Genomic DNA, 22869 nt, shown 5'->3' with positions numbered 1-22869 from the left:
GAAATTGTGAAGCAATATTGGAATCTGGCATGGTTATCTAATTGAATTGTTAGTTTTAATATTTCACCACATTGGGTAATCGCCTTTCTACATATGCCATTTAACAACACTTACAACAAGCTAAAACAATTTGAAAAATGTTACACGAATACATTTGTCCCCAGCTATAAATTAGTCATCACGGTAATATCAGCTTATTTTGGTGATGGTAATAAATACAATACTGGTCTAAAATGTATTTTTTATTTATTTTGCTTTAGATTTATTTGTTTTAGTCAAAATAGATTTTTTGACGTCTTTTGAGATTTCTCAAAATGCTTTTGATCAAATTTATTGATCGGCTAAAATAGTATAGAAATAATTAATACATTTTCGAACAAAACAATTTCAATTTCTAAAAAACATTTTGGACACAGAGATGCGGATATTTTAGAGATTTTGCAAATATAACTCATTCAAAATATGATTTTAATGTGCATAGGTGAAGAGACAATATGTGTGAATGAAACCACAAAGTAGTTGAGTTATCATAACTTGTGTGGTATTAATGTGAATAATGATGATGATGATGATAATGATGATGATGTTGTTTATGACGATGGTATGGTGGCTAAGACACAGGAATATAAAGCACTGTATGTAGATATGAAAAAGACGAGGAATCATCTCACCAATCAGGATGGGATTATGCTGCACACAGATGCAATTACTTAAACCTAGATCAAGTATTTTTGTTTCAAAAGTGGATCGTAGCATATTCCATAATCGGAAGTTTTACAGACTTGAGTTCAAAAACATACTCTACAGCTGATTCAAATTAATTTTAACACGCCTGTGAAACAAATACACAATCATTTCTGCTTTTAATATTAGTCCGCAGGAGTTAATAACATCTACTAAAAAAATTAAATTTTGAAAAAAAAAAGTAATATTCTTATTGAAATTAAGTTATTTTCAATCAATTTCTTTTAAATTGTTACGATTTTGTAAGATGATGAAAAGTTTGAAATGTGTAATAATATATCAGAATAACATTACAGTATAATCCAACCCTGACAGTTTTATAAACTATGACAGTAATGACATACGTATCATGATGCCTAACATACGCTATGACAAAATAAGGACTACAGGACATGGAGCAAAAAAAAAAAGTGACATTTTAAAGTTTTATATTTGAAGCAAAATTATTTCTTTTAAGATGAACTGAAATTGTTGATTTTATTTTTTTTTCCAACAGTTTATACCGAGAAAAAAGAGATCTGGAAAGAGTCGTTAACAAGAAAAAGTGGATGATGAAAAAGAGTCACAATTGCAGAGAAAAGAAAAGACTGAGATCTCGGCCACAGGAAAAGATGGAATTAATTCATTATCATTTTTGAAAATAACTCGCACCAAATTATTAAAAAAATGTCAGAAAAACAGAAAAATCAAGAAAGAAAGAATCAGATGCTCCAGAATTATCAAGTTAGATTACAAAAATATTCTAATAGTGGAAATAAATGAAATATTGAAAGACGGATCAACCGACTACTTCAACAGTAGTAACCGATTACTTCCACAGCAGTAACCGACTACTTCCACAGGAGTAACCGACTGCTTCCACAGGAGTAACCGACTACTCCCACAGTAGTATATTTATGATTAACCTGAGTTTATATGGACGTCATTTGGTCAGTTGAGTGATTCGCAACTGCAACTAAAATTTTCATTATTTATTAAATCATTTTGTAATGTGTAATTCGAACATTGAGACTTAATTTTTTTTTAAAAACCCAAAATAACAATAAATTTGATAAATTTAAGAATCATATTATCGGTGGGGTTTTTCTCCCCACTTTTTGAAGTTCTATTTAATGGGCTTCAAAAATCATCAAATTATTCAAAATTCGGAATATTCCTCTATGTTTATCCTTTTAAAGTTTTATCAAGTCAACGAGCGAGAAAAAAGACAAGAATTTTAAAATCTTTCAGGCATTTTCCATATTTTTTCACTCATCATATAAAATTTTCATTGCAGATCACCTTTAAGTTGTTGTGATGGATGGAATGAAGTAAATATTTGAGTATATAGAGCGATGACTTTAACAGTGACATTCACTTGCTGTCTGTTTTTAACACGTCAAAATGGCAGACATGAGACAGGTGTGTGACACAACCATCGCATTAGTATCAGCAGTTGTGATGGAATAAAAGAATGTTTGATCAAAATATAATAAATATTACAAGCGCTGAACATTCTAGAATGAAATATGTGAAAACAAACATGTTGTCCACACCCGCAACTTTCGGGAAATTACAAAAAATTGTCCTGCTATGCTATACATCGTTCTTTTGAATGACTAGAATAATAGAAGAGTTGTAGTTTGTTTTACATCTTGTGTGAATTGCTGTAGAATCAGGTAAAATTTTAATTTCTTTGCCTATAGAATTTAATTTGTAATTGATCATAAAAGGTTTTCGTTAAAACTACACAAAACAAAGGATTAATGACAATTGGTTAATAAATATTGAAGATAAGCACCGGTCTAGATTATTATTATCATTATTATTATTATTATTATTATTATTAATTATTATTATTATTATATTATTATTATTATTATTATTATTATTATTATTATTATATTTATTATTATTATTATTATTATATTATTATTATTATTATTATTATTATTATTATTATTATTATTATTAACATTATTATTATTATTACCATTATTATTATTATTATATTATTATTATTATTATTTATTATTATTATTATTATTATTATTATTATTATTATTATAATAATTATTCATCATAATCATTAATACTATATTATCAATGATGGTCTCGATTTTGACTCTAGGGAATTAATACAACATTTGTGCAGCAATATATTTGTTACTTTTTTGTTGTATCACAGTTTAAAATTTTAATTAACGATTGATATGTAAAGAAATAAATTAGATTGTATCTTAACTTAAGACTAGAACACATTATCATTAATCAAATCTTAAATTAATTACAAAAATGCATACAAATGAAAGTAAAGTCAAACAACTTGCTGACCACCGACAAATCTGTTCCACCGAACCACCATGACACCAGAATGTTTCAAATTAATAATAATAAATGTAACTTAGACAACCCAATATCTCAAACAAGCAGTCTCTTGGCGTTGAATAAGTTTTATAAATACATCTTACATCCTTATTTTCGTCTCAAAGAAGTATCAAATAATGCTGACTTATATGGCTTACTATGCCAAGGAAAAAACTGTACATTACCTTATCGTGTAAGCATCTCGAATCAGTTTAAGGAAAAGTTCTTTTATCTCATCACGTTTGTATTGTGAGGTTAGTGAACTCGACCTTTGTTATAATCAATTTAAAAGACTCTTTGATTGCTTGAGAAATCAGCACAAAATCAAAAGAAAAAAGTCTTCGTACAGTTTCCCAAATCAAATATAGGAGTTGTTTGGTTGTTGTTGTTTTTTTTGTTGGCTTTTTTCAAAAATTTCAAATTAATTCTTAGTCGTTCTTTTAGCAAAAATTCCGCTTTTTTCAACATAACCATATTTAAAAATTATATTTTGCTACAGTATTTCATTCACACCATAACACTTTTTCTCATCTATATATTTTTTTTCTGGATATTCTGGTCTGTCCCAGATTTGATATGATTCGATTAAGTAACTAAGACAAGAAACATTCGTTGCATTTTAAACAGTAAAATCTCTTGAGAAATACTAGTACTCAGTACATGGAGGAAATTCATTGGACAATCGTGATAGAAATTTCTGAATAATCTACCTCATCATGATATAATAAAAAACTCTCACTCTCTCCCTCTCTTCTCTTCGTTCATCATCTTCTCTCTCTCATCATCTACAACAACAACACACACACATCATCTAAAACACTATTCTCTCTAAATCTCTCTTTCTATTCTCTCGTAAACTCATTCTGTTCTTTCTTTCTTCCAATATAATATATATATACTACTAATTTTATAAATATATTTTGTATGTCATATAAAATATATATATATTATTATATAATATATATATATATATATATATATATATATATATATATATATATATATATATATATATATATATATATAGTATATAATGTAAACACACTTTACCTCTCTCTCCCTCTCTCTTTCTCCTCTCTCTTTCTCTCTCTTTTTCTCTCTCTCTCTCTCTCTCTCTCTCTCTCTCTCTCTCTCATCTCATTGCACCCCAGACATATTATTGCCGACTATATACATTAATATATACAAAAATTATATACAAACATTTCAATTTGAACCAAAATAAATATCTAAAATATAAACCTGAGGCAATCCACAGGAATGATTATTTTTTAATATTTACCATTGGTACAGAATTGTCACAAATTACAACAGATGCAAAAGAACTTTTGGCGATCATTCGATATGAGTACTCAATACTGTATTTACACAACTATTCTGCAGCGAATTACACACAGAGTGATTCGTTCCTCATTCAGTTCAAAAGAAAATTCGAGATATGACGTGTAATGGCTTAAGTAAGATGGGTATGAGAAATGCAATCTTTAAAAAAACAAAACATTCTACTGATATTATTTTGTAATTGTATCCTATGTGGAATAATTTTAAAATGGTAATTTTTGCAACTTTTTTTGCTCCTCTTAAAATATATTCGAGATATGAATAATGGGAATGAAAAGGTTTTTTCAATAAAAATTTTCTTTTTCATAAAGTGGTATCTAACAGCTTAAAAATACTTTTGTTATAAATTTGTAAATCATTATAAAGCCTTGAAAAAGATCGGAACAAATTTTCATTGTGCAGAATCAGCCATTTGTTTTTAAATTAAATAGCATAAAACACAAATGTCTTTAAGTTATTAATCACATACCTAGATTTTTTTTTCTTCTCTTTCAACAGATTAAGAACAATAATTAGCAAATAATTGACATATACAAACTTTACACAGAAGTATTTCTTTTCGTTTCTTTCAAGTACCATCTCGTACGTGAGTCAAAAACTGAAGAGAATTTTGAAAATCGATTCGACAATTGACCATTTAAAAAAAAACAACCTTTGTGTCTGGATTGGGCAATGTGACCTTCTACACAGATCATTATGTTGTGTCGAATGATCGATAATGATATTGAATTTTACAATATTCAAAAGTAAAATGATATGCTAAATGTATTGATGATGTAATCATAGGAGCAAAGATGATTATTGATATACTATGGCATCTTGAAATAGCAGCTGTAAATACTCTATAAACGAATTCATTAAATTAATACATCTTAATGTACCGGAAGATTCGTGAATAATATTATGGCTATATGTCTATCATACGTCTTTGGTTTGTAGGAAAATCTTATATACTATAAATTAGCATTGATTACATTACGAGACAATGGCCATTTTGATTTCTGATTTTATTGGGATTTTTAACCCGGTACCCCCCCCCCCCCCCCCCCCCCACCCACTTGAAACATGTTTTATATTATGCGTAGTATTTATTTCTAGACAGTAATACGAAACATACGCGATCCTAAAATAAAATATTTGAGCATATATTTTAACTTTAAAGAATTTAGACTATATCGTTTGAAGTTCTTGTCAAAATTTAAGTTCCAAATTATGCGTTTTAAAACTAATCTATATATTCTTTGACATAACAATTGCTTTCTTGCCGCTGGGTACTTAATGGCGCAAACTAAGCTTTTTAAAACCATAAACAAAGACCCTTCCATAGAAATGAATTTACTCTTACTTATATTTTTTTTAAGTTGTCTGTACTAAACTTGATGGTAAGAAATGTACAATGGTATTCATATTCATTTAAATTGGAATGTCCTAAAATAACATTGACAAGCATCATTAACATAGAACCACAGTATCCATTCATTCAGGTGAGCATTGTGACTTTTCATACTTCACATGGCTAGATTTAACCACGTACAGTCTCATTGCTACGTTTTTATAATCCACTGGAAACAAACAACAGTGGTAGGAGTAAAAAGGCGTGTTTCGTTGGCTTTGTATTTTGCTCTTCCTTTCTTTGGCTGTGTAGAGAACTTGTTGCTTCCAATCTTCCTATAGCACATTTATCCTTTAATTGACTCCGTAGCTTTTTATCCCCAACAGCTCAAAGGCGGGCAGAACGAGGATGACGAGCTATTGCAGTCCCATGGCTTCTGATAAGAAGCGGCGGGGGCACCACAAATTCACCAGTGTCGCACGCTGTACTTCATTAATTATAAAATTAATAAACAAACTAATTGCATTAGCAATCCTCACACATTTGAAGACGAGTTTTGGACGTCACTCAACAAGGAAGTGTAACTTGGAGGTGGTTGTTCTGGATCTGAGGTAGAGTATATGGGTGCTGCTCCACCGTTGTATATCAACTTTTGAGAACTGGCGTTAGAATTCATTCCAGGGTCCATACAGATGCTGGTTACGGGTTCTTTGTAGATACAGTTAGCAGCCTGGTCTTTTCCTCGCCTGATGAGGTAAGTCCGCCTGTCCAATCCTAGCTGAGCAGCCTCGAATCGTTCCCGTTCGAAAGGAGTCAGTGATGCGATGTATCGATCTTTATCTTCGGTCAAGGCTGGTCCCCAATTAGCTGCTGGCTGCACAAGTTTTCTGATTCTCTGCAAATATATAAAATAATATTAATTTTAATTTCTTCTAGATTTAATAAAGAGAATTGAGGCTCCTTTTAAATCTAAATGCAAAATATTAGACAGTTCAAAAGCACATTAAACATTTTTAAGTAAACTGAAAATCCGATCATCAAGAGGTTAATTATTAGGAATTGTTTTCACAATAAGAGAACTTGATGTAAAGTATAGAAAGTCGAACAGCATTAGGGTTAAATCCCATCTTGTCTTGGAGTCTGTAATCAACCAAAACCGTGCATTCAAATGGGTAGTGAAACATGTCTTATATTCAGCTTCACGCAATATGAATCGAAGGAAAACTTTTGCATTGGAACAATGCATTTGACAAATGCTGAATCCCTTATTTAAGCTGTATGCATCAATCACTGTAATGAGTAAAATTAAGAATTGATAAGGCCAATTATTATTTTTTCATTTGTTTGAAAACGGAAAGCCATAGTCCGGGGTAAGCTGTCATACAAACAACTGATTCTTTACAATATAATATGTCTGGTTGTAGTAGAAAACGTTTATATTTTGGTATATGACAAGTTATCTACCTGGAAAATGGTTCCTTTTTCCCTGCAGAGTCCTATGGTAGCCAAGATAGGCAGAGGGATGATGGAGCACACAGCCAGGCACCAACCAATCAGGATGGCCCAAGTAGGGAACTCGTAATCACCCAGTTTGACGGGTGTCAGCTTGATCATGTTTACCAACCAGATGATCTGTGGAAGAAAAGTTGAATTGCTTTTTAAATAATTTCAAGTTAGTCGTTGACATTATTGCAATTTTGTTCACCATCGTCATTGCCATAATTACCATCACCATCACCACTATCACCACCACCAATAACATTATTATCAACAGCATCACCATTATTATCATTATCATCATCATCAACGTCGTCGTCGTCTTCGTCATTGCCTAGAACATCAAATAAATATGAGAATTTTGTCCCATAATGAAAAGGAAAATGATAATATTTTTCCCATCTCAGAATTTAAAAAAAAAATGAAAATCCTCCCATCGGAGATCCGATCTTTACTTACCATGATAACGCAAGGAGTGAAAAACTTCCACATGAATTTCCAGTAGCAGCAAGGTTTGGAGCCAATCATGAGTTCAACGTCCTTGAGGAAACGGTCCACACCGTAGATCCATGACACGACGATACACTCCGTAAAACACAGCAACATGAGAGAGAAGACCGAGGAGTACCAGTCCATCACTGTCAGTGTGTAGATTCCATTCTAAGGACACACAAAAGAAGTTTCATATGAAAAAATTGGTTGTATGCAGGCCCTTGTGCAAGAAACGAAAAATTATAAAAATAAAAATGTAAAGGAATCAGTTCCAGATAGGGGAAAATAAAATATATATGTCAAAAACCATCTCAATTTATCTCTCTTTCTTGATTTTCGGTTGGAGAATGATCTTTGGATAGATATGCAACCATTAAAATTCACCTCTGTCTGACACTGTATCATATAAACATCATTGGGTGGAACAAATGTTAAGAAATTCGTTTGACAAATAGAGGTTGTGGAAGGAGGGGAGTGCGGACGATCAGCAAATAAGTAAGAAAGAAAGAGCACTCTACATACTTGGATATCTTTGATAAAATGGCAAGTTAAATACATATATCAAGTATAGAAAAATGAGATAAAAGATAATACAATTTCCATATTCATCTCAATGAGGCAATTGTCATTTGAAATAATCCAGAGATTACTCGTAAAGTAGCGTTCCAATGTTTCTTACCCATTGAAACTATATGAAGTAAAAAATAATGCCCTGATACAAAGTCTCACTGTGTTAGCATTGCTCAGGGTCCGTATTGGCCATTAATAAAAACACAAAAAGACGCACAAACACAGTTTGTGTTAAATAGCGCACTCATTGGTTGTTTTTTTTCCTTCCAAATGCAACACCAATCCTTTCCTTACCTTGAATATGATTGGTATTCCGAGGGTGAATTCGATGAAGCACATGAATGCAGTGAACAAAAGTTTCTTTTTTCTCAGCAGGTGTGGGAATTCATCAATGAAAGCAGATGTCATCGTCTCGAACATTCCAAACTGGAGATGGAAAAAGTCATTTAAATTATTAACCTGTTTGTGCGGATTTCGATTTCTCTTTAACTTTTCATCAGATATTCAACAATTTTCACTTTTTATAAAATCAATAATTCTATAATCAGAAGTATAATATGACCTTGAACAGACCAAATAAACCTCATTCAAATCGTGTTTATTTCATCCCCTTTGAAATTCCATCATCCAGAGAGCTATAAAGTATCAAAATTGATTTAAAAATTTTAATTGGTTATTATTATTACATAGCAATGCCAATTTTCGTTGCAAAAGCATTTAGTCAAAACATATCAACACCTAAAATTTCAAGTTAATTTCCCACAACATATCATGTTTATTTCATGCCTGGTGCTTATGTCCTATAAGCGATCTTTGTATATTTTGTGTTCTAGAAGTTTGAAGAAAATCTGACTCACTTGACTGTCCAATCCAATGGTGAAAATCATAAGGAAGAAGAGAATGGCCCATAGTTGTGGAACGGGCATTTTGGCCACTGCTTGGGGGTAGACAACAAAGATGAGTCCTGGGCCGCTCGTGGCCACTTCATCAATGGGCAGGCCAGTGGATTCAGACATGAATCCCAGAACTGAGAAGATGACCAGACCGGCAAACACGCTGGTGCCACAGTTCAAAATAGGGACGATCATGGCATCTCTGAAAATTGATGAATAAATTATCAATAAATAAAATGTTTAGGCATAACAATGAGTTCCATTAGGCTCAATCAACATATTCACAATTCTTCATCTAATGCCCTTAGAGTAGAATATAAAGCCAAATTTCTATTTCATACAGGACAGGATGCCTATTAGGCACCCTTTATGTATATTAGCGATCTTAAAAATGTGTTCCTGTCTTTTAGCATTGTTGTCCTATTTTCAAACTATGCTAAAATAAAAGCATTCGTCACTGTCGCTATCAAAATCCCTATCCAAAAATGCCAACTGAAGTAATGCTCGTATTTGAATCAACTCATTCGTAAAAATACAATGCTTGTAAAAATGGAGAAAACAACTTACTTGTATACATTGTTGTTGAATTTGTTGTAGCTGGCCATTGTAATAAGGGATCCCCAAGCCATTCCAACGGAGTAGAAAATCTGAATGGCTGCATCTGCCCATGGCTGAAGAAGAGAAATTGAAACAAAAATAATAACATTGAGAGAAGTATCGCCATGAAATGACAATCAAATCGATAAACTACCCAGTATTGTGAACTATTCATTCAATTTGTAACCGACTAAAAGCATAATATGAGTGATAGTAATCGCTTATAATCTGTTCCGAAATATATCTCTGAGAAAGGACGTACATTTATCTTCACATCCGATACACAAAAGTGTATATAGCTCATTGTAGTAAAAATATTGTCCATTACAACAATGTTAAATCAAGCCCATAATTGTCGCTGAAAAGGGATTATCTACCTGATACACAGTCCAAAACATGAAAACAAAAACAGAACAAAAATTATAAAAAATATACAATACAAAGATGGGAATAAAAACATTTCTTGGCATTTTTAAAAAATGGTCAGCTACTATCGACACGGAGACAACATGGAATGGTTGTCACAATATCAATACTCACATCAAAGGTAAGTAGTTTGTTGAAATCTGGGATGAGGTAGAACTTGATTCCTTCAAGAGCTCCTGGCAGTGTCAAACCACGGATGAGTAAAATGGTGAGAACCAAGTACGGGAAAGTGGCTGTTACTTTCACCACCTGTGGATAGGGAGAATTATATACATGAAGACTTGATGTGGTGGTGGTGACGATGATGATGACGATGATGATGATGATGATGATGATGATGATGATGATGATGATGATGATGATGATGATGATGATAATGAGGAGTATAAGGACGATGAGGAAGAGGAGGGAATGGAGGAGGAGGATGGAGAAGGAGATGAAGAGAAGGATGATGATGATGATGATGATGATGATGATGATGATGATGATGATGATGATGATGATGATGATGATGATGATAAAAATGGCAATGGCAATAAAGACGTCATTGACTATACCTTTCCTGATGACTTGACTCCTTTACAGAGACACAAGAAGACCACTGTCCAGGCAAGAGCTAGACATCCCAATAAAGGCCATCGAATGCCGCCAATCTCTGAGATGCCAGAAGTGATTTCGAGAACGTTGTGGCTGGAGAAGAATTAGATGCGAAGACATTAATTTAATTTAATTAATAAATTCATGACATACATACACATTTGAGTTACCTGAGAAATATAAAATTTACACAGCGTTATTTAGAGAGAGACAAAAGAGCAGCAAATATCTTATATATTGTTGAAGATTCGATGCTTTATTCCAATGAAGCCTGGATCACTATGCAGTTCAGCCGTATACAGATAGAAAGAAAACGCCTTGTTGTCGTTTTGCCCATAAAATCTAACTTTTTCTTAATCGATATATATATATATATATATATATATATATATATATATATATATATATATATATATATATATATATATATATATATATATATATATAATATATATACAGATAACACCAAGTTATTATAAACCAGAAACTTTAAACTTTAAATAACGGGAGCCTCAGGTTAAAAAGTTTTACGAGAAGTTGGAGGTCATCTTAAATAAATTGATATAATGATTGGTGTGCAGTTATAACCAAGTAAATTCGAGGCAAAATTGTAATTTGTAAAAAAAAAAAAAGATGTCTTTCTCTTAGATGGTGTATTTATAAATAAATGTGACCCAAAGCATCGATCTGGTATGTCGGGGTGTAGCAGGTCACAAAAAGTTAGTTGAACATTAAAATTATTAGTTAATATGACGTTTTACTCGTTAGTTCCTAAAGAAGTAATGATCTTTCTTCTGAACAAAACAAAAAATGGGGACACAAGTCTCACATTTCTTGCTTTAAGTTTAACTTTTTTTTACACTTAGTAAAACTTTTCACAACTTAAACCGTCCAGACATATTACCGTTTTGAGGTGATGGGTCACAATCAGAAAAATAAATGAATAAATAAATAAAATTTTTACTCACTTCCAAAATTCCTCGCTGGCGGTGACGAGAGTGACATTTTTCGTTACGTTTTGGGCTAAGGAATCGTTAACAAGGCTGGTGGTTGAGTCATTGCTTGTTTTCTCCACCACGCAGTTCTCTGTGTTCCATTCTTGGCCACACTGCGACCAAGGCAGTACGCTCCGCATGGATTGGAACAGGTAGTAGAAAGTCCAGGTAATGATGATGTTGTAGTAAATACACACCAGGCCTGAGATGATAACCATTCCATAACCTAAACCTGTGGATCAAACATAATATATATATATACATGAATGCAGGAACATTAGTCTACGTGTATTATCATGTCTGAAAAGTTTTAGAGGATGCAATTGCCAAAACAAAACAGAGAAAAATACAATAAAATTCAACAGAAATTCAGAGCTCCCAGACTGGGGATCGACCCTCAAATCACCTGTTTGCTAGTTGAACAGTATGTGCTACTGAATGATAAACCAAAAATAAATTGCCCAATCATTGAAGCAACTAAAAATAATATAAAAGTAAAAGTATGCATCAGCATTCGTTCCTGTAATTTTTCACTTCTGTGTTTAAATAAGCGGACCACTTCAGTCGGGCACAAAATGGTTTGTGCTATTAAGTGGATTTCGTCATTTTAATTGCAAATTGTAGTATTTTAAAAATATAATTATGTCAGCGGTACTCACCTTTGAATAAAGGACTGATTCTCCATATGGTGATGGGACTAAGGCTGGCAAACTGACCTAGGGACACTTCCATGAAAAACAGGGGAAGGCCACAGACCAGTAGAAACATGGTGTATGGTACGAGGAAGGCACCTGGAAGATGAAATGTATAGTGAATAATAAACTGACGGTGATAATGCTGTTGCTGATGATGATATTGTTGATGATGATGATGATTATGATAACTTTTATATTGTTGGTCATGTTGATGATGATGATGATGATGATGATGATGATGATGATGATGATGATGATGATGATGATGGAGATGGTATTGATATTGTTGGGCATGTTGACGATGGTGATGATATGATGATGATGATGACGACGACGACGACGTTGATTATGATGATGATGATGATGATGATGGTGATGACGACGACGACGACGATGACGACAACTAGAAAAACAACTTACCGCCTCCACTCTTGTAACACAAATACGGAAATCGCCAGATGTTTCCCAACCCGACAGCAAACCCAATGCAGGACAGGAGGAAATCGAGGCGACCGGTCCAGTTTTCCCGTGCCTTTAAATCTTGGGTGGATTCAAGGGATGAAAAACTTGAGCTGGTATCGGAATCGTTGTCCCGCTGGGCATCCTTGTCTTTCTTGGAGCCGCCCTGTGGACAAGGAAGAAAACGATGGTTATTATGAGCGTATATATCTAAAATTACATGGCATTGATCTTGGATTAAAAATCTGAAAAGGTATTATGAGACAGTGTCGGACAAAGCAGAAAGAAAGATTCAAGAAAAAAAATAAAACAAACATTATAAACAGCCTGTCCTGATTTTCTTCTCCTTCATCGCGTTCGCTCAGATGGTAAGTCTACTCTCCAGCAGATATGCCGCTGTCCCTCTGAAGATCCTCGATTTTCATACATACCTTTTCAGGATCTTTTCTTACACCAGGGCCTGCTTCCCAATTTGTCACTTGAACTAGAACCTGACTAATTAAGGGTCTTCCCTTTTTGATCATCTCGAGAAGAGTCCACCTAAGGCGTGGCCCATATCCTCAAATCGGTATCATGTCGGCCCAAAATGATAATGCATTGCTCTCTCTCTCTCTCTCTCTCTCTCTCTCTCTCTCTCTCTCTCTCTCTCTCTCTCTCTCTCTCTCTCTCTCTCTGCACCCCCCCCCCTCCTCTTCCGATGAAATCATACATTTCAAGTGCATCAAGAAAATCGCGATAAATATGACTAAATCAAGTGATATTTCGGATGGCTGGTATCAGACAGCCTAGGAGGAACTGTCAATGTCCATTTCGACACGTTACATAAACCAGTTAACTGCCGCATTGTTGAAAAACTCGTATCTAACATTTTGGCCAGAAAACTTGTCCTTCAAATAATTATCGATTTAATTGACCCTCATCTTTACAGAAACTCTCAAACCTGGGGCTTCCATAGTACGGCAGTTGGCTGGTTGATTAGAAAAACCTAGCATGATATAGCTAAACGTTACAAGCGGACATACCATTGCAATTTTGTAAAAGATGATCAGGTCCCAATATGACAACCAGTAGAATAAGAAAATTCCAATGTCCAAAGGATAACACACAATTAAAACGTGATTGATAACGATTTATGAATTGCTGCAAGGATTGTCTCTTTCCTTATCAAGAGATCGAAAAATTGATAAAATTCTGTCTTATCCCAAATTTGAATTTGCAGTTTATTATAAGTTCTTTTTGTTTGTTTTCAAATAAAATGTTTAAGTCCCTAGAGTCACTCCTGATATAATAATATTATAGCATTCCATCTCAGATCAAAACTTCTCTAAAAATAGCGATGACTCAAAATAGTTTGGATACGTCATCTATAATATTTATTTAAATTTTTTCCGACTTAATTTGACGTAATCAGAAATGCAAATCCGTTTCTTTATTATTATTATTATTATTATTATTATTATTATTATTATTATTATTATTATTATTATTATTATTATTATTATTATTATTATTATTATTATTATTATTCTGTGGTAGTCAAATAAATCGTGGTAAATGAGTCGCGCATAGCAACGTGCACGCAAGGGCTAGTCAGGTAGGTACAGGTTACAACTAACAAAAATACGGGCGAGTTCTTCAAAGCACCTTTTCTATGGCCAGTTTGGGACGTACTGGTTTTTCATTCCTACTAAGCGACTTAGATTTTCCTTACTAGACTATCTGCCCGCCACTGCATCTCTCATCGCAATCTCTTCTCACTTCACTTCCTCGACCGACACAACCCCACCCATCCTGCAACAGCTCTTGTCATGATCTTACTCACTCACACTCCCAATACCTAAATAATAATTTTTAAAAATGTGCGGTATTACTCACTCAATGCAGCCGCGCATTGGTCAAGGATTGCGTGGTGATGGTTGCGGTGGTGGAGAAGTCGGCGTACCGTGAGTGTCAATGGAAAATTTCTTGAAACGCGATCAGCAGGGGAGGACGGCGACGAGAGAGATCAGATCGATACCCGATAATTCGTGCCATGCCACCACGACGTCCCGCCACCTCCCCTCTCTTTTCGTGCATGATGATGAAGATGACACTGCTCACAATAGCTGTAAGTGACAATGTAGGACAAAGAATGCACTGCACTTTATCTCCGCGCGCGCTCATTACCCCCCCCCCCCCCCCCCACCACACATACACCCTTTTCAGTACCATATCATCGGTCAAGCAAGAGAGGGAAGAGAAAAAGAAGTGAAAATAAAAGAGAGAGAGAGAGAGAGAGAGAGAGAGAGAGAGAGAGAGAGAGAGGGGGGGGGGGCTGGGAGAGAGAAAGAGACGGAGTTAAAAAGATAAAGGGGTCGATAGATAGATAGATAGATAGATAGATAGATAGATAGATAGATAGATAGATAGATAGATAGATAGATACGGTAGAGAGAGAGAGAGAGAGAGAGAGAGAGAGAGAGAGAGAGAGAGAGAGAGAGAGAGAATGGGGGGGGGGGGGGGAGATAAAGACAGAGATTTATGACACGTACTTTTAATCACATAATGGATAATGCGCGTGCGGGCGGCTATGCCGCCTGTAATTTTCCCTTGCGCTGATCAACTTACGAGGTAGATACGACGTGTACTCACGTCGGATACATACCTATGACTAATCACCTATTTTATACGCGTGCGAGAGGGCGGAAAATTTCCATTCATTGTTTGTCTAACTGACGATACACCTTGCTATTTCGATCACCTTAAAAAAATATGACGTACTGATAATCCACCTCTCTCTCTCTCTCTCTCTCTCTCTCTCTCTCTCTCTCTCTCTCTCTCTCTCTCTCTCCCTCTCTCCTCTCTTCTCTATCTTCTCTCTCTCGATCATCTCATCTCTCTCTCTCTCTCTCTATCTATCTATCTATCTGCATCTGATACACACACTCTCTCTCTCTCTATCTATCTATCTGCATCTGATACATCTGAAAGAACGGGATACATGGAATTAATATTTTAAACATCAAAGATGGGGGGAAATAATTGAGCTTTCTATCCTTATCTTTCTTAGATAGATAGATAGATAGATAGATAGATAGATAGATAGATAATAGATAGATAGATAGATAGATAGATAGATAGATAGATAAGATAGATAGATAGATAGATAGATAGATAGATAGATAGATAGATAGATAGATAGATAGATAGATAGATAGATAGATGATAGATAGATAGATAGATAGATAGATAGATAGATAGATAGATAGATAGATAGATAGATAGATAATAGATAGATAATAGATAGATAGATAGATAGATAGATAAGATAGATAGATAGATAGATATAGATAGATAGATAGATAGATAGATAGATAGATAGATAGATAGATAGATAGAAGATAGATAGATAGATAGATAGATAGATAGATAGATAGATGATAGATAGATGATAGATAGAATAGATAGATAGATAGATAGATAGATAGATAGATAGATAGATAGATAGATATAGATAGAATAGAATAAAGATAGATGATAGATAGATAGAAGAGATGGATGGATGGATGATGAGATGATGGAATGGATAGATAGATAGAAGAGGAAAGAGATAGAGAATGAAGATATATAGACAGATAGATAGATATAAAAAAGAAAGAAAAAAGATAGATGGATAGATAACGATAGAGAGAGGGGGAGAGATATATAAAAAAGATAGAGAGACGAGGAGGAGGAAAAGAGAAAGAAAGAAAGAGAGAGAGAGAGAGAGAGAGAGAGAGAGAGAGAGAGAGAGAAGAGAGGAGAGAGAGAGAGAGAGAGAGAGAGAGAGAGAGAGAGAGGAGAGAGAGAGAGAGAGAGAGGAGGAGAGAGAGAGATTGATATAAGAAGGGAGGAAGAATACTGGAAATAGCCACGACGTGATTTTCGAAAATGGTGGACCAGTTGTTATCTGTTATCAAAACAAACAAAAAAAATTAAAAACTTGAGCTTTTATATAGAGCAATATCTACTACATGTGCGCAATAGCGCTCTCCAAAGGGTCCCTGACCAACAGCAACATGAAACATATAGAACGAGACATGACGTCTATTAGACGAGTTGGACAACGCTGTTAACGGCTAGGTACTCATTTTACACCTGAGTAGGTACGGTGAGAGAATGTGAGTAAAGAGTATTTTCCAATGACCCAACTTCGCGCCGAGCGAGGCTATAACTCAGGACCTTCCAATACGAAAGCGAGTGTCATATCACAAGACCAAATAAACAAACAAAAAAAAAAAGCAACAACAACAAAAAACAAAAAACTAAAACCCCACAAAACAACAACCCGGCAGAACTATGCCCAAAGACTGGATAGTACAAAGGCCAAAGCAAGGAAGCTAACTTTATTCTTTGGGAAGTAGAGAACACTGAATGTAATTTGAACAATGTCCTTGTGTCTGCGGCATGACCAGATCCTCTTTTCGTTGCTTTCATTGGATGGGCTGTAGACCCCCCTGCCCATTTACAGTTGGGAGACAAACTCACCGTGACAAAGACCATGCTAGAAAAGATTTTGAACTTCCAGGTCACGTAGATACCTTATATCTTAAAACTTAAATACAATTAAAAGGGATGAAATATTTTTCTAATTGAAAGTTTTTAATTGATTACGTAAGAGATGTGGGGTGGGGGAGACTTTGCTGAGGGTTAAAAAGTGAAAAGAGTAGTCTCCAACTTTAGTAATATATCGATGGAAAGACAGGTGGTATATTTAAAGACAAGATGTATGGATAAGCAATTATGAAGTCTTGGTAAGTCCACTAATACTAGTATAATCGAGTAGTAGTAATAGTAGTAGTAGTAGTAGTAGTAGTAGTAGTAGTAGTAGTAGTAGTAGTAGTAGAAGAAGAAGAAGAAGAAGAAGAAGAAGAAGAAGAAGAAGAAGAAGAAGAAGAAGAAGAAGAAGAAGAAGTTGATGTTAGTATGTGAGTAAGTAAAAAGAAATATAAAGGGCGTGGGATAAAGTAGAAAACTTTCGAGTCATTGGAAGGTTAATTTAAATCTTAAACATCGATATCGGATGTAATGTGTACATAACAGTCAGTGACATGTGGACAAAAACGGTATGTTGTGTGGCTTACCTTATCTCCACTTCCATTGTTCAGGAAAACCATTTTAAAATTCACACAATACTAAGGATTCACAATTAAAAATAAGTAGTTAATTAAAATTTTACAAAGTTTTAATTCCAATCTTGATCTGTAGTTCGCATTCAGTGTTCTACCGGCGAATTCACAGATCACAACGTGCTTCGTGTTCGATGACAATTAGATCGAACGTGGGAATATCTATCTATTATAGTAGCAAACGGGCGAGTCCATTATGGGTTTATCGTAGGGATGTTGAGACGCGAGCGAGAGGTTGAGATCGCAAAAATTCCAACAGCCCAATGTGAAGGTCGCGTAGGAGAGGGGGGATTCCGATTTTTAAAAATATCTGTTTTACCATTACATTTCACAGCAAAGGGGTCGTAGATAAAAATAGAATGAGGGCCAACCAACCAATGACGTGACATTACACTGTATCCAACTGTCAGCTGATTGTAATGACATTCTTTCATTTTTAGGTCAAATCTGCTGAAAACATAGAATGGAATGTTATGACGAAATAATAATAAGTGTAGGTGTGTAAAAAAAATATTAAAAAAAAAAAAAGGGGGGGGGGGGGGGGGGGGGGGGGGGGAGGGATTTCGTTAAGTTAAAATTTGCTTATCACCTGACCTGACCTGAAATTGGAACAAAACAAAATACCTGATATTGTGAGAAAAGCTAGGAGTGGTATCACGAGATTGTTTTCATCGCTTGTTGATGATTGTTTGCTGTATTTCGTGAAAGTCAAGCGGAATTGACCGCGCTCAGTTGTCGAAAAGTTGAAAATGAGCCTGCTAAACTCTTGATGATTTCTTCCCCTCATGTCATGTCATCTGTTTAGATACTTGACTTATATTCTCCCGATCGGTTCAGGTGTTATTGTAATAAATGGTAACTAATTACAGATAAGTGTTGCTTTTGACTTGCTCTGTGTGTGTGTGTGTGTGTGCGTGCGTGTGTGTGTTTGTGTGTGTGTATGTGTGTGGCCCGGGGGGGGGGGGGGGGGGGGGGGGGGGGGATAAGGGATCGATATAATTTAATAGAATGGAGATTTTTACTGTTTATATTTTGGAAATTGTTATTTCAGCAGTGTTGTCCATTACAATCCTTACATGCTTTATCGATTTTATGAATGGATTTTATCCATACAATAATCAATTTCTCAATGGGATGATATGAAAGGAACGCATGGGGAATTTTTAGCACAATTACGTCATATTGAAGGAGATATGATTCTTATTCTTACACCCTTGCTTTTTGGGAATTCCGGACGTGTTCCCAAGTTCCCAATCGCTTCACGAGCCTGCAAGTGCGCGTTGGAAACAAAGTTCGAATTCCAAAACGCAAGAGTGTAAGAAATCATCAATTCTACCCCTCAATCTATTCCGAATCTCTGAATAAAAGACATTTACAAATACTTAAATGACACTGCTTTATTGTAAAAAAAAAACCAACAACAAAACAACAAACAAACCCGATTTTAGTGAAATTTAACGCTTGATAATCTGACGTCACAAATTATTATTGTAACCGTGATATCATTACGCGTTACTATTTATGGCGAGGGGTAGAATTAATTAATAATTAATTTAATTAAAGTCTTAGAACTTTTTTCTAAAAATAGAAGTTTTATGTGTCATGATTGTATAACTTTGGCACAGCACAAGACTTGGGGTTTAGTTTTAAATATCGCGTAATAGTCTAATTGATTGTATATCGCTTACCTGCGTACATTAAAAAAAGAAATACATACAAGAGGAACAGAATTGCCAGTTTGACATTTTAAATGCCAAATTTCTATTTACATAAAAATGTACAATTAATATTGTCGCAATCCATTTGGGATTGTTTCAAATTCAAATCCACAGCAATAAAGGGGAAAAAAAAAGACGCGCATGTCGTTATTTTTTGTTGCTTTATCGTTGAAATTGAAAACCGCAAGTTTTTAAAAACTTTTTAAGGCACAACCAAACGTCAACAAAAAAAAAAAAAAAAAAAAATTTAAAAAAAAAAAAGAAAAAGAAAGAAAATAATAAAACAAGTCAAAAAGGATCTTTAAAAAGTTAATCCTCCAGAAGCGGATTCGGACTTACTCTGGTCCACTTTATATCCCCCAGTTATCACCAAGCGGGCAATGATGATGCGACCCGGGTACACAGAAGACAGCTTCGCATCGCTGTTATTGCTCTCTTATGGTTAAATTTACTGTTACAATTAAATTTATAGGGAGAAACATTATCATTTTACAGTCATTCAGGCTCGCCGTTAGTGGTTAATGTATATAGTATATTAAGGCTGAGGTAATTTTGGCATCTTTTCATACCAACCTGAACTTTTCTGTGACTTGTTTGGCATGATTTGTATTTTGCAACCCGGTTGATTAATCATAAAAATTAAAGGAGAGTGGGTTAAACGGGAGTTAAGCTCTCAGATGGAAGTATAAACGTTTCGCTCCAGATTGTCACTGTTACATTCAAGCCGTTTCAGAATTTTATCATTCAACAGTGTCCGTTCCCCAATTATTTTTTTTTACTTTCATGCTGTCTTTTAACTATTTTCGAAATTACTTTGTAACCAATGCCCCAGGTAATTAACCCTCAGTTTGCTCAGTTGGGCAACACGGGCGATTCCTTTTGATATGGTCCATATTATTACATTTGATGGATTTTCTATAATCTAAAAAGTTAAAATAAATGTGATATAAAACCACTTATAATGCCCATTTCCACAGATTCACTAGATTCACAGTGCTTCACATAGTTATATATATTTAACCTTCCAGCAGCCGCAGGGAGCCAAATTTCTATTGCAGAAAGTACAGATCGCCTGACAGATACCATTTGATACTAAATTTCTAGCAATAACCGTCATTACATTCTGTAGCCAGGCTCTCATCCACACCTGAGTCAAACACTCGACCCGAATGCCTTACCCAAGGACACAACGCTGGAGTCAGAGTATATTCCTCTATGAATACATAGGCGATGGGTAGGAGCAATATCTTGTTTTGTTTTGTTTTGTTTTATTTTCATTGTTACTTCGGACTTGAATATCAGATATGACCTTGTATCTCTGATCTCCATGGGGGATGATTCTCCAGTCTACCCCACCAATATATAATTATTATTATTACTACTGTGTTATTCAATACGATTCAATAGTCTGATGTCACGCCGCCCGGCAACGGCGGCCATCTTGGTTCTAAACAAAGAAAATCATTACTTTTTATTTTTCATGCTGGCTAGAACTTTTCATATGCCTTGTGATCAGAATGTGTAAAAGTCAAAATATGATCAGATTTATGGGGTTTTTTCCCTCTGGATACGCTTTTATGCTCGCCGGAGAAATATTTCATACGGGCGTTCCGATAGTTTAAGTTACGATGCGTCATTAGGAAGGAAGTGACGTTACGACTGTTGACGAGTATTATAACGTTACGTCGTTTGGGTTTGGGAATGCCCTGCCTGCACGAATTACATAGACTGTGATATCGAGGTTACTATTACTCCAAAGGTTCAGTCACCCTCTTATCTCCTAAAGTAGGAAATTATCGTAACAGTAAATAGTGATAGTAATAGTAATAGTAATAGTAATACGTCAATACTCTGGAAAAAGAATTTATTTAACATTTTGGGCCTGAAAACTCGTCCTTCAAATATCGATCGATAATAATGAATCTCATCTTGTTAAAAACTTTCAAACATGGGACTTATAGGAAGACTTCACGGAAGTCCCAGGTTTTGAGTGTTTCTGACAAGACGGGCGTCATTTCAATCGATAAATATTTAAAGGACGAGTTTTCTGGCCAAAATTTTATATACATGTTTTATTTTTTTATTTTTTTTTCAGATACGACAGAATAGTAATAGTACAAGAAACCTCGTTCACAGTTGAGATTACGGAGATTACGTGACCCCTTGACCCAATATCAGACGTCATCAATCTGATATTGAAGTTTACAATGTAACACATTTTGATTGGTTGGCTAAAACTTAAAGGTTTGAGGGCTGAGGAACGACACCCATGCCCACTTTAAAACTGAAAAAAAAAACCCATTACACTTCCAATTGTAGATAGTAGATAGACAGACAGACAGACAGATAGATAGATAGATAGATAGATAGATAGATAGATAGATAGATAGATAGATAGATAGATAGATAGATAGATAGATAGATAGATAGACCGACAGACAGACAGACAGATAGATAGATAGATAGATAGATAGATAGATATAGATAGATAGATAGATAGATAGATATATAGACAGATATTGAATCGTGTTTGATAGTAGATTTTAGTTTAATTGTAGATAGTAGATAGACAGACAGACAGATATATAGATAGATAGATAGATAGATAGATAGATAGATAGATAGATAGATAGGTAGATAGATAGATAGATAGATAGATAGATAGGTAGATAGATAGATAGATAGATAGACAGGCAGACAGATATATAATAATATATATATATATATATATATATATATATATATAGATAGTTAGATAGATAGATAGATAGATAGATAGATAGATAGATAGATAGATTGATAGATAGATAGATAGATAGATAGATAGATAGATAGATTGATTATTTCAATGGACCTTAACTGAATTTAAATAAGATCCAGTTACCTATCTATTTTATATTTACCCTGTTGAGAGGATAACGGGGTTAGTGTAGGGGGGGGGGAAGAGAGAGAGAGAGAGAGAGAGAGAGAGAGAGAGAGAGAGAGAGAGAGAGGGGGGGGGGGATTAGGAGAAGGAGGG

At 34.5% G+C, this 22869-nt stretch overlaps 1 protein-coding gene across 3 annotated transcripts in view; it reads right to left on the bottom strand.

Moving 5' to 3' along the window:
• Positions 1 to 4725: 4725 nt before the first annotated feature.
• Positions 4726 to 22869, bottom strand: part of LOC144970714 (sodium-dependent proline transporter-like) — a 27318-nt gene continuing 9174 nt past the window's right edge. The window contains exons 1-12 of one of the 3 annotated variants that reach the window (XM_078910632.1): positions 18088 to 18280; positions 12947 to 13151; positions 12491 to 12622; positions 11805 to 12063; positions 10797 to 10929; positions 10354 to 10488; positions 9784 to 9887; positions 9181 to 9418; positions 8618 to 8749; positions 7721 to 7921; positions 7229 to 7396; positions 4726 to 6659 (exon numbers count right to left, since the gene is read on the bottom strand). In XM_078910632.1, coding sequence (XP_078766758.1) covers positions 6300 to 6659; positions 7229 to 7396; positions 7721 to 7921; positions 8618 to 8749; positions 9181 to 9418; positions 9784 to 9887; positions 10354 to 10488; positions 10797 to 10929; positions 11805 to 12063; positions 12491 to 12622; positions 12947 to 13151; positions 18088 to 18120 — 2100 coding nt within the window. In that variant the 5' untranslated portion in view covers positions 18121 to 18280 and the 3' untranslated portion in view covers positions 4726 to 6299. Of the gene's footprint in view, positions 6660 to 7228; positions 7397 to 7720; positions 7922 to 8617; positions 8750 to 9180; positions 9419 to 9783; positions 9888 to 10353; positions 10489 to 10796; positions 10930 to 11804; positions 12064 to 12490; positions 12623 to 12946; positions 13152 to 14007; positions 14146 to 18087; positions 18281 to 22869 lie in introns of those variants that run through there. The other 2 variants (XM_078910633.1, XM_078910631.1) reach the window with 2 other exon arrangements.

Source organism: Berghia stephanieae, chromosome 4 (genome assembly GCF_034508935.2).
Source record: "Berghia stephanieae isolate SIO BIC M18660-M18661 chromosome 4, UCSD_Bste_1.3, whole genome shotgun sequence".
Taxonomy (NCBI): domain Eukaryota; kingdom Metazoa; phylum Mollusca; class Gastropoda; order Nudibranchia; family Aeolidiidae; genus Berghia; species Berghia stephanieae.
Note: the sequence above shows the minus strand (reverse complement) of the source record. Positions and strands in the feature narration are given on the sequence as shown.